This window comes from Coenobita brevimanus, chromosome 110 (assembly GCF_032717465.1).
Source record: "Coenobita brevimanus isolate Jiangsu-jjx chromosome 110, ASM3271746v2, whole genome shotgun sequence".
Taxonomy (NCBI): domain Eukaryota; kingdom Metazoa; phylum Arthropoda; class Malacostraca; order Decapoda; family Coenobitidae; genus Coenobita; species Coenobita brevimanus.
This window is the reverse complement of record NC_137063.1, coordinates 1,335,813-1,347,454: the sequence shown is the minus strand read 5'-3', so window position 1 is coordinate 1,347,454 and position 11,642 is coordinate 1,335,813. Positions and strand designations below refer to the sequence as shown.

Below are 11,642 nucleotides of genomic sequence, written 5' to 3'. Positions count from 1 at the left end.
TGTCATCATTGGTTTCATGTTTCTCGTTTATTTCACTGCAGTTTCTCTCTGTCGTGTCGTAGGCCTGACAAGGGAGTGGTGCGTGAGTGGTCATTTTCTGTAATCATGATGCAAGGGTATCTTCAGCTGGAGACAACCAGAAAAGATTTATTTTAGTTTTTCTCCATGTATTACTTCTCCCCCCCCCCACACACACAGAGAACAAAAATATACACTCACACACAGGCTCTCTCTCTCTCTCTCTCTCTCTCTCTCTCCCGTCATCCTTGAAAACAATCCCTCCTTATCTCAGTGGCACGCTCCATCACCATCTTGCACAACGTTGCATCTCAGGCACATGAAATAAGTTTGTTCACCTTTACGTGTGTTTACCTGTGTGTACTGTCTATTTATCTATTAATCTATCTTTATGTTGCAGCAGTAAGGAATTAATCTTTTGGCTACGATGAACTACAAATTAAAGAAAAAGTCCGTCGCTTAGTCAAAGTAGAGGATGGTCCAAAGATGGCGCTCTTCTTCCACTCCTCCGGGTGATTTTTCGTGTGTTGCGAGGACGGCCCCTGTATTTGTGTCCTACTCCCACTGCCACGGCCAGACCCAGCCGTACCCGCAACACAAAACACTGCCGGGCTCGTTTCGTGGGAGGCGGCATTTTCAAATCATCCAGCATAATACGAAATTTCTTATTCTCGCCCTACACGTTCATCATCAGAGTTTTGAAAAATTTTTGGTGTCTCGAAAGTTTTTGAGCTTAGTAAACTTGTCTGACATTGAGATATACAATGGAAAGTAAGAAATTAGCAGTGAAGGGGTTGCTGCGTGTTTGAGTAAGAAATGGCTTCCAGGAATTGTGAGTCGGTGTGTGCGCCATGTTGTCTTCTTGCCTTTGATTCCTTCTTCCTTGCATTAAAAAGAAAATTACGGAGATGATTTACTTTGCTGGCGTGAGGAGTGCTAATAATCTGGCTGCTCCATAAATGAGTATTCAACCATGCAATTAGTGAACGTAAAAAAGAAAGGACATTACAAAGCATGAGATGGGTTATGGGAAGTAGAAAATGATGCAGGGTGGACACTGTAAGACTGACTCAATCTCCCCTGCCACAGATGAGACTTAGAAGCTCAACATAATAGATCACCCCGTTGAAGAAGAAATACACAAACCTCTTTAACCAAGCGGCTTATTTAATGTTGCATCCTTGCTATCATCAGGGGAATATATCGTTTAATGTTTCGCTAGTTCGTTAACAAAGGCCCCAGATTGCTTAATTGCGCCGGCCGTTGTCACCTAATGGCGGCTTTCTGCGCTGCTTGATCACCAGTTACTTCTTTAGTCAGTTCTTGATTCTTGAGGTCACACTCAAGGACTTCGTTCCAAGTGTTTTTCGGGCTGCCTTTCGCAACTCTACCCTCAACGTTCACGTCTTTCACCCTCTGCACTCGGTTGTCATCCTCCTTCCTTTCCACATGCCCAAACCATCACAGTCTACCCCTTTTCATCACAACACTAATACATTCAAGTCCCAGCCTTTCCCTCAGCTCTTCATTTTCAGTCTAACCCTCCAGGCCTATCATTCAAGGACGCACTTTACATCTACCTAAACATTATCATTTCTGTGCACTTGAGCCTACGAATATCCTTCTCCTTTACTGCCCATGTCCCGCCATCGTACAGCATTACACTCCACATGCTGCACACAAAGACACCTTAGCATGGAGAGAGAGCCCTATCAGTGTCGGAAGGGTCAACAACTCCCTGAACTTCTATCCACCCTTGTCACTGAGTTAGCTCCAGCCTCACCTCCATTATAACAGCCTATACCATGTCCCTCAAACAACAAAATTCCACACACTCAAGAGAAGCACCAGCAAGATTAATCCTATCCCACTCTTCCTCTGCATGCTCCCCCATACACACTGCATCCACAAAAGCAACATTAATTTGCAGCCTGCCTTAAATACCACTATGCCTCTTACGCACCCACTTAACACAAACACTGCAGCCAGAATAAATGCATCAGTTACGTCCTTGTTCTGATGAGGTTAAACTAATTTTGCCTGCTGACAAAGATCTGACCTGACAATAAAGAGGCTTCATGTTTCTTTTGTCATTCCTTCCCTTCTGTACCACACCCGCTTCTCTCTCTCTCTCTCTCGTCAAATTCCATCCCGTTTTTACCGGTTTTAGCTCTTGATACAGTCATCCTGTGTGTGTGTGTGTGTGTGTGTGTGTGTGTGTGTGTGTGTGTGTGTGTCTTTCTCAGCTTAACTATTTTTTTTTTTACTTATGACAAAGATGTAATTATACCATATATTGTAAATGACAGTGGACCGCCTCTTTGGGACAGTAACTTCTGAGTGGTCTGTATATCTATGAAACTGCGAAGTCTTATGTAACAATCTCTGTCTCTGTCTCTGTCTCTGTCTCTGTCTCTCTCATAGCACGTCTCTGCACAAGTTCACGTAAGGTCGATTTTAGTAGGTTGTTTTCATACACATATCAACCCTTCTGCTTGAACTGTCCTATGCATTTTTCTACTCAATTACATCTCTATTGCATCACGTTACACACTGATCTCTCTCTCTCTCTCTCTCTCTCTCTCTCTCTCTAGTAGCACCCAGTAACAAACACATTATGGCACCCCAGACCACCACAAAAACACAAGTCACCCCTATCAGCATTTTCTTTAATCTCTCGAAGACTCAACGGTACAGCTTTATTACACAACCTTACTCCTCTCTCTCCCTCTCTCTCTCTCTCTCTCTCTCTCTCTCTCTCTTGCAGCTCGTAAACCCCAAAATGTTGTGGCATGACATTTCAAACTGAATGTTGCAGCATTCACTTGTGCCAGGTTACTATTGTTGGAAGTGTGTGCATGGAGGGGTGGAAGGATAACAATATTGCTTTCTTTCTCTCTCTCTCTCTCTCTCTCTCTCCTTTTACAGGCCCTACGCGTCATCGTTACAATATATCATAAACACCTAACAATAGGGTGACGTAATTTCTATGCTTGTTCTTGCTCTCTCTCTCTCTCTCTCTTTCTTTTTAATAGGATGGTTCGTGAAAAATGAGAAGAGATTTGGCCAAGAAGATACAGAAAGAGAAACAAAAAATAGTGTAGGTGTAATATGAGAGTAGCAGTAGTAGCAGTTGTTGTTGTTGTTAGTGTTGGGGTAAAGTGTTTTTTGTACTCCTTTGTACTCCCATCCCAAATTCCTTTCCTCTTCAAATCTTCAGTTCCCATTTATCTCTTGCAATCCCTTCCATTACTTTCATCCTTTGTTACTTTATCTATATATACACTTGACATACTAGGGGTGTGTTCCCTCCTCTCATCCTTTCTCCCCCCTATCCCTCCCCTTAACCTTGCTCCCTCCTTACCCCTCCCTTTCCCTCCCTCTCACCCTTTCCCTCCCTCTCTTCTCTCCATACCCCTGCACACCCATTCCCTCCCTCGCTCCCACCCTTCCCCTTGCTCGCTCCGCATCTTTCACCATCCCTCCTTTCCCTCCCTGTCCCTCCGTATCCCTCTGCTCACGTCGTCCTTCTCTCCTCCGTGCTCCATTTTTCACCAGTGGCTCCTCCCCGCTCTTCTAAGGCACAACTCTCCCTCTACACTCTCCCCGGGTGTACTTACAGAGAGAAACGACGTATTCGGAACCGTGTCGTCTGTTCGTATTTTATCATTGTCACTATCACGCATTTTACTCAGCTTAAAAAAAGCTGCCCTGGCGGTGAAGAAGACTGTGTTTAGCCTCCCTAGTTCTTAAAGTTTCTCAGCAACTCAAAAAAATTCGTCTGAAAGCATTTAAAAAAAAAAAAGATACATTAACCTAGCGACGGTATTAAAACAAAGCTTCCATGTGTTTAAAGGGCAGTATCAGCCAGAAACAATTAATTTTCAGATTTTTGGGCTAACTTGAGAAATAAAACACAGTCATAAGTACTGGGAAAGCGTGACACTGTAAACCCACAAGCCCCCAACCTCCTCCTCTCCCCCACAAGAAAAGAAAAGGTGGGATCTTGGACATAAAACCAAGAAAATCATCATCTCCACTTTCATTTCCACTAGTACACTGGCTGGGAGGACTCAAGAAACAGGACTAGGGAAGCACAGGGGACGAAAAACAGTGTCCAACCTCAACCAAGGCAAAAAAAATCACTTAATCTTAAAACTTAGCAAACATGTCTTTCTTCAGCCTTTCAGAGACGTGCAAGGGTGGTCAAGGCAGCACTGTGGTTCCTCTAGCTCTTCGCAAGATTGACAAAAATGACACTGAAGACGTGGCTCAAAACACAAGCTTTCCTCTTGTTCGTGCCAAGCTGGAAGATGTCACTGAGAAATTCGACACTGGGGGCAAGGATCATGACACAGACTTATCCGAGGCTCAGGCTAAGGTGGAAGGTGACACACAGGTAACAAGATTAATTAATGAAGACGCGGAACGAGAGCCAGACTTCCACCTTCAGGCTGAGATGGAAGATAAGACGACTGAAACTACGAGACCGGGCGTGATATACTCCGGGCATTCTTGTGGTGTTGGAGGGACGCGTAGGGTTTCTGATAAGGCTGATAAGGAGGTTTCTGAGCAAGCAAGACTGACGGATAAGAAGGATGCTTTTAATCGAACGACATTTAGAGGTAAAGCTGAAGAATTAGGGACATGCGTGGCTGAGGAGAGGGAGCTCATGAGGCAAGAAGAAAGAAATTGCCAAGAGGCAGATGAGATCACTAGGCAAGAGGGGAGAAACGGCCAAGAAAAGGAACTCCTAAGTCAAGAAAGCAGTAAATATCAAATGCAGGATGAAGGGAAGGAGCAACAAGGAAGACGGAAGGATGAGCAGAAAGAGAAGGATGAGGAGAAAGAAAGGGATGAGGAGCAAGAAGATAAAGTGCATGAAGGAAATAAGTGGCAGGAAAAGGATGTGGAGCGAAATAGTGAGGTAAAAGAGGACAGTGGAGGCGATGGGGCTGCGAGTGAGGCCTTAGATGGGGGTTGGGCCTATGCTGTCCTTCTTGGCACTTTCATGGTCATGGTGAGTTGTGTGTGTGCGTGCGTGCGTGTGTGTGTGTGTGTGTGTGTGTGTGTGTGTGTGTGTGTGTGTGTGTGTGTGTGTGTGTGTGTGTGTGTGTGTGTGTGTGTGTGACCGTATCTACTTTGACTGTGAATGAGGGATGGGATAGGATGTGCCTACGTGTTTGTGTGTGTGTGTGTGTGTGTGTGTGTGTGTGTGTGTGTGTGACCGTATCTACTTTGACTGTGAATGAGGGATGGGATAGGATGTGCCTACGTGTTTGTGTGTGTGTGTGTGTGTGTGTGTGTGTGTGACCGTATCTACTTTGACTGTGAATGAGGGATGGGATAGGATGTGCCTACGTGTTTGTGTGTGTGTGTGTGTGTGTGTGTGTGTGTGTGTGTGTGTGACCGTATCTACTTTGACTGTGAATGAGGGATGGGATAGGATGTGCCTACGTGTGTGTGTGTGTGTGTGTGTGTGTGTGTGTGTGTGTGTGTGTGTGTGTGTGTGTGCGTGCGTGCGTGTGAGTGCGTGCGTGCGTGTGTGTGTGTGTGTGTGTGTGTGTGTGTGTGTGTGTGTATTTTCTTCCCTTAGTTTTTTTTGAATCACCTACTTAAAACACTGAACACTTTAGATCATACAATGCCGTGAAATGCAGTCTATACGACCAAAATTTTATGAGGTTCCCCTAGCTTCTCCCTTCTCCCTCTCTCTCTCCTACGCTCCCTTCTTCCCTCTCTCCCTTCCTACTCTCCCTTCTTCCTCCCTTTCTCCCTTCTTTCCCCTTTTCTATTCACCACCTACCTTGCCTTACCTTATTAATGTCACACTCACCATTCATCATCTCATCCCTGTATGCTGTACAGTCTAATTTAGTACACCATGCACTCCAAGACCCGTTTTCCCGTTGGGTAGGTAGAATCCCTTGCACCTCTTCCTTAGCGATTTATTTTTGGGTATGGCTGGCTAACATCCTTTTGCACTTTACTTATGCAGTGGTGATGTGCAATAAGCAAAATAAATCGCTTACGAAAAGATATTAGGGAGAGTCTTCCGTAACAGGGGCGCAACGCTAGTCTTCCTTGTTTTAGTACAGACAATCTTTTCCCGAACCTACCTCTCCTTCCTCAGGTTTCCGTCGGCATAATGACCAACTGCTTCAGCATCCTCTTCCTGGGCTTCCTTAACCGGGAGGGGGCGTCCTCAGCGGTCGTGGCGGGCATCTACAACACCGAGGCCTTCTTGTGGAGCGCCGCCAACCTTCTAGGGGGCTCCCTGGTGGAACACTTCGGCTGGAGGATCGTGGGGTTAATCGGGAGTGTGTTTTTTGTGGCTGGGTTAGGGGCCTCCGCCTTCGCCACCAGCGCCGCCTACCTCTTCTTCTCGCACTCTTTCCTCTCGGGTTAGTTGGCGAGAGAGAGAGAGAGAGAGAGAGAGAGAGAGAGAGAGAGAGAGAGAGAGAGAGAGAGAGAGAGAGAGAGAGAGAGAGAGAGAGAGGATTTGCATAAGTATACAAATCGTACAATCCTTCTATCCTTAAATTTAATAGACAGACATTCTCACTGATTCAGGAACAGGACTGCAGACCAGATGGCATTTAGCTAAGTGGGAAAATAAACCTAAAATACCCAAAGGAAAATTAATATGAGTAGTCGTAGGTTCAAATGTGCCTCTGTACAGATTATAGCACTTGCATGTCTGCCGTGAACTATGATAGTACAAAAACAATGAAGAAAATAGAAAAATAGTAATAGTTTGGCTGTGAGGTGTCTATTCTGTGTTTACTTAAACTAACGTCAGGTACTTTCATTTAGGTCTACGGAAATTTAGGGAACTGAGCATACCTAAAGCTCTCATGTTTAATGCTTTGGTTAATAATAAAAAAAATAATATAATTCACCTTACGACTGAGGACTTCAACGTCCAGAAACTCTACGGTGTTAAAATCCCTCTCTGTCCCTTTAGGTCTGGGGTCCGGTATGTCTTGCCTGGTGTCCTTTGCCATCATCCCTCACTACTTCAAGAGACTCCTAGGACGAGCCAACGCCATCATGACTGCTGGGATCTGCATAGGTGGCACACTAGGCCCTCCAGTCATCACCTACCTGCAGGAGGAGTACGGCTACAAGGGCGCCACCATCATCATCTCGGCCTTCCTGCTCAACAACTTCGCAGCAGCCCTGGTTTTCCATCCCGTCGCCTGGCATAGACCTAAGCAGAAGGCAACTGGAAAATCAGGACTTCTGATTAATAAATCAGGGGACAAGAATCTTAGGATACATGTTGAAAGTGAATTGAATGACAGGAGCGGAGTTAGAAAATGTAAACACGTTCATGCAGAAAACGGGAGGACAGTGGAGAGAAAAGCGCTAACTGAAGCAAAAGATATAATGCCTCTCAAAACACGTAGCGAAGAGTCTGGACAAAATAGCACTACCATCTCTAACTACGATGCTGAGGGAAGAACAACAAAGATGAACAAGGAACCAGCCAAGTCCATGAAGAACAAACCTGATCTCAAAACTACCGTGAAGGAAGTATTCAAAACGGTACTCAGGAACATTGGGATATTGAGATACGCGTCAGCCATTATAATTTCCGCAGCGGGAGCCTTCATGGTCGGCGTCTACTTCAACACAATGATGATGATACCGTTTGCCATGGAGTTTGAAGGCTACCCACAAGAAGAGACGTCCTGGGCTGTGTCAGTCTTCAACCTGTGCAATTTGGTATCCAGGATCGTAGTTTCTCCTCTCGCTGACCTGCCGTGGTTTAGGCTTCACTGGGGCTTCATATTCCACAGCGCTCTGCTCGCCGTCTCTGTTTTCGGTAAGGGTTATCTAAGAATGGACTGCGTGAAGCCCTTTTTGTTACATATTTCTCAGTCTCATCTTATGCGTTCCTCACCATATCTGTCTTCGCTAGAGAGCATTCAAAAAAGGAAATTGTATGAAGCTCTCTTCTTTGTGTACTCTATATCCAAGCCTACTGTGGAAATATTCAGTCAGTTTACTTTCTCAGCTTATCTTTGGTCACCATCTCTACTGTTAGCAAAGATCAACCAAAGAGAGAAATACAGAAAATAACCTCCTTATAAATTATTTCTTGTTGCCGTAAAGTCCACAATAGTTTACAGAAAATTTGACTATAAGGGTTTGTTTGAAAATTTAATCTCTCAGTTTTTTCCAGCCACAGTCTTGACCTTCTTCTTCCCTTAGTCTTAACCTTCTTCTCCCCTCAGTCTGGACGTCCTTTTCCCCTCAGACTCGACCTTCTTCCCTCATTCTCGACCTCCTTCTCCCTGCAGTGTTCGCGTTCGTGTCGGGGTTTGTGTGGATAAACATGATGCTAGGGATAATTGGATATGCCGTGGGGTCGTGCATGTGCCTCTATCCACTGGTGATGGTGGACACGATGGGCATAGAGAACTACATGGCCATCCTCGGCGTCTCTGGCCTCGTCATCGGCATGTGGCTCTTTGCGTCCGGGCCGCTCTTCGGTAAGTCTCCTAACAGTACTTCGCCAGCTTAGAAAACTTTGTAAATTTTGTAATATCGTTGGGTTACAAGATTTCTTAACTGCAAGCGCTGATAGGTACGTAAGCGCTCTGAATATCTAAAGAATATTCATTGACATCTCTCCGAATATCTAAGGAATATTCATTGACATCTTCCCGAGTATCCAAGGAATATTCAGTGCCATGTCTCCGAATATCTAAGGAATATTCATTGACATCTCTCCGAATATCTAAGGAATATTCAGTGCCATCTCTTCGAATATCTAAAGAATATTCAGTGCCATCTCTTCGAATATCTAAAGAATATTCAGTGCCATCTCTTCGAATATCTAAAGAATATTCAGAGGGATCTTATTTTGCTTCTGACCTTCTCTGTGGGTCTTGTGTTTTGTGGTAATATTTTCGCTGGATTGGGAGACTTTATGATTAAGTTGTGGTCTGGTTTGGTAGGGAGTCTGTGGACAATAATGAAAAGTAGAAAATTTACCTCGAAATTTTAAACGAATAATCTTGCCTTTAGTGTACCTGATGGGAGAGGTTAAATACTCCTGTACCATAATTAACTTTACTGTAGTGGACCGGTCTTGAAGTTGGCTCTGTTTTGTATTTTCTTGAAGGGGACAAGTTAGCCTTTGGTTCCTTCTCTATTTAAAAATCGGATTGAAGGGTAAATAAGTGAATCGATCTTGAATTTGGGTCTATTATGTATTTTCTTGGCGGGGACAAGTTAGCCTTTGGGTCCTTCTTCATTAAAAAAAAAAAAAAACTGATTGAAAGCAGTAAATAAGTGAATCGATCTTGAAATTGGGTCTGTTATATACTTTCTTGGGAAAAAAAAAAAAAAACGAAATGAAAAGGGTAAATAAGTGAATCGATCTTGAATTTGGCTCTATTATAGACGTTCTTGGAGTGAACAAGTTAGCCTTTGGTTCCTTCTTTATTTAAAAAAAACTGATTGAAGGGGGTAAATATGTGAATCGATCTTGAATTTGGCTCTGATTTACATTTTGATGGCGGGAATAATTTTGCTGTTGGTTCCTTATTTAAAAAAAAAAATAATAATAATAAAGAATGATTGAAGGGGGTAACTAAGTCTGTGCCATTGATAATTCTGCCTCCCTGCTTTTCCCACACCTCACCTGACGATTCTGCCGACAGGTGTGATCCGCGACGTGACAGGCAGCTACAGGATAACGTTTTGTGTCCTCGCGTCGACTGGAATCATGGCCTTCATCCTGTTCCTCTTCCTTCCGGCCTCTGTTAAGCACGACGCCGCTAAGAGGAAGCAGCAGGAGGGGCTTCAGCAGGGGAAAGAGGAGCAGGAGGGGACTGGAGGCCTGAAGGCGGGAGGGGAGAGATGATGGAGGTAAAAGCAGGTAGAGAGGAGATAAAAAGCAGAGACAGGAAAGTGAAGAAGGATTATGAAGAAGACAGCAGAGATAGAAACTGGAATATGTAGAAACAGGAAGGTGAAGAGATATATGAAAATAGAGGGAGAGAGAGAGAGAGAGAGAGAGAGAGAGAGAGAGAGAGAGAGAGAGAGAGAGAGAGGGTGAAGGTAAAAGATGATGATATATAAGAAGCCAAAATGAGAAAATGACAAAAAAAGAAAGAAAAAGAAAAGAGAAAGGAAGGTGAAGAAGACGAAAAGATTTAAGAAAGCAGAAGCAGGCAGTGGAAACAAGCAGAGACAAGAAAGTTAAGACAGAAAGCAGAGAAAGCAGAGAAAGGATGGCAAAGGGAGCTAAAGAAAAAGAAAAGGAGGAAGAAAAGGATAAGAGAGAGGGTTAAAGGAACTACAGAATAAAGAAAAAAGACAGGAGGTGGAAGACAAAGTAGATAAAGAGAATATGTTAAGAAACTTCAGGGACAATAAATAAATGGAGATATAAAGGTCAATTTGAGTTTCTGGTTCGATCTTCATTACTGTTTATTTATTTATTTATTTATTGATTAATGTGTTGGACTCCGGGGATAGGGTTCTCAGTCCGATCCCTAAGGTCCAACAGTCCTCCTACAGTACGTCCCACAAACCTTCCCATGTCACCACTTCGACGCCAACACCCACCGTCCATACTGAATACATACTAAGGCTGTCTCGTAAAGGACTGGTGTATTGGTGCTAGTGTTTTTTTTTCTTTCTTTTTTTACATGTCGCTGGGCCCTTTGGTAGATCTATAATGTCTGTTTTAAGGAAATTCGAATTCTTAATCTGCTCCCTGCCCCAGCCGGGATTCGCACCCCGTTTTTTCAGTCCACCAGTCCACCTCTATTCATGTTATGTAGTAATAATAATAATAATAATAATAATAATAATAATAATAATAAAGGAGCCTAAGAGTTGCTACGTTAGAGATGGTGTGCGTCTGTTAGTGAGTGCTTAATATTTCATGCGACTTTATTAAATTATTTATTAACTGTACAGTTTATCCATACGGAGGACGAATAAAACGACAAATTAAAGATTAACTGATATTTAATTAAAAAAGAAATGCTGAAAGGCTGTTGAGAAAAAATGGATAGTGTGAATTACCTGAAGAAATGATTACCTACCTCCAAAGAGTACATAAGAAATACTGAACAATGAATTAAAGATGATTACTGATTGGATATTTACCTTGCTGCAAATGGGGTTTATGTAGATATATGAAATTAAAATTGTAAATCACCTCTAATTTGTAAAATTATTCATTCTAATACCTTAATTTGTTTTGGTAATAAGAGGAACACCTGATACTGATCACCTGTTCGTCTCAGACTTTACGCTACCTCTTCCATAATGATATATATTTTGGAAAGAACACAGGAACACATAATTTGCCTCCTGAAAAAATCTAACAAATTGCTATACATGTTGATACATCATTATTTCCAACATTATTAATTTATTTATTTGTTTATTACACTTTGAAATGTGGTCAGCCATCTCCAAACACACTGTAAATTGACAAAGCAGAGAGGATGACGGTAAAGCCATATGCAAAAATTCTCTCACAGTTCCTCACCCGCATCAGCAGCGGAAGATGTTACGTGAATTATGTTTATTATTTTCATGTTTTTGAGATACGAAGCACACAACGAAGGACTACGAAGAGGAAAGATAAT

At 43.1% G+C, this 11,642-nt stretch overlaps 1 protein-coding gene across 1 annotated transcript; it reads left to right on the top strand.

The window, feature by feature from the left end:
- Positions 1 to 4,186: 4,186 nt before the first annotated feature.
- LOC145417400 (putative monocarboxylate transporter 5) lies at positions 4,187 to 9,919 on the top strand. The gene is made up of 6 exons (XM_080286078.1): positions 4,187 to 4,594; positions 4,919 to 5,038; positions 6,152 to 6,422; positions 6,986 to 7,849; positions 8,328 to 8,519; positions 9,696 to 9,919. The coding sequence occupies exons 1-6, from the start codon at positions 4,187 to 4,189 to the stop codon at positions 9,896 to 9,898; spliced, it is 2,058 nt and encodes a 685-aa protein (XP_080142204.1). The 3' UTR covers positions 9,899 to 9,919.
- Positions 9,920 to 11,642: the final 1,723 nt, after the last annotated feature.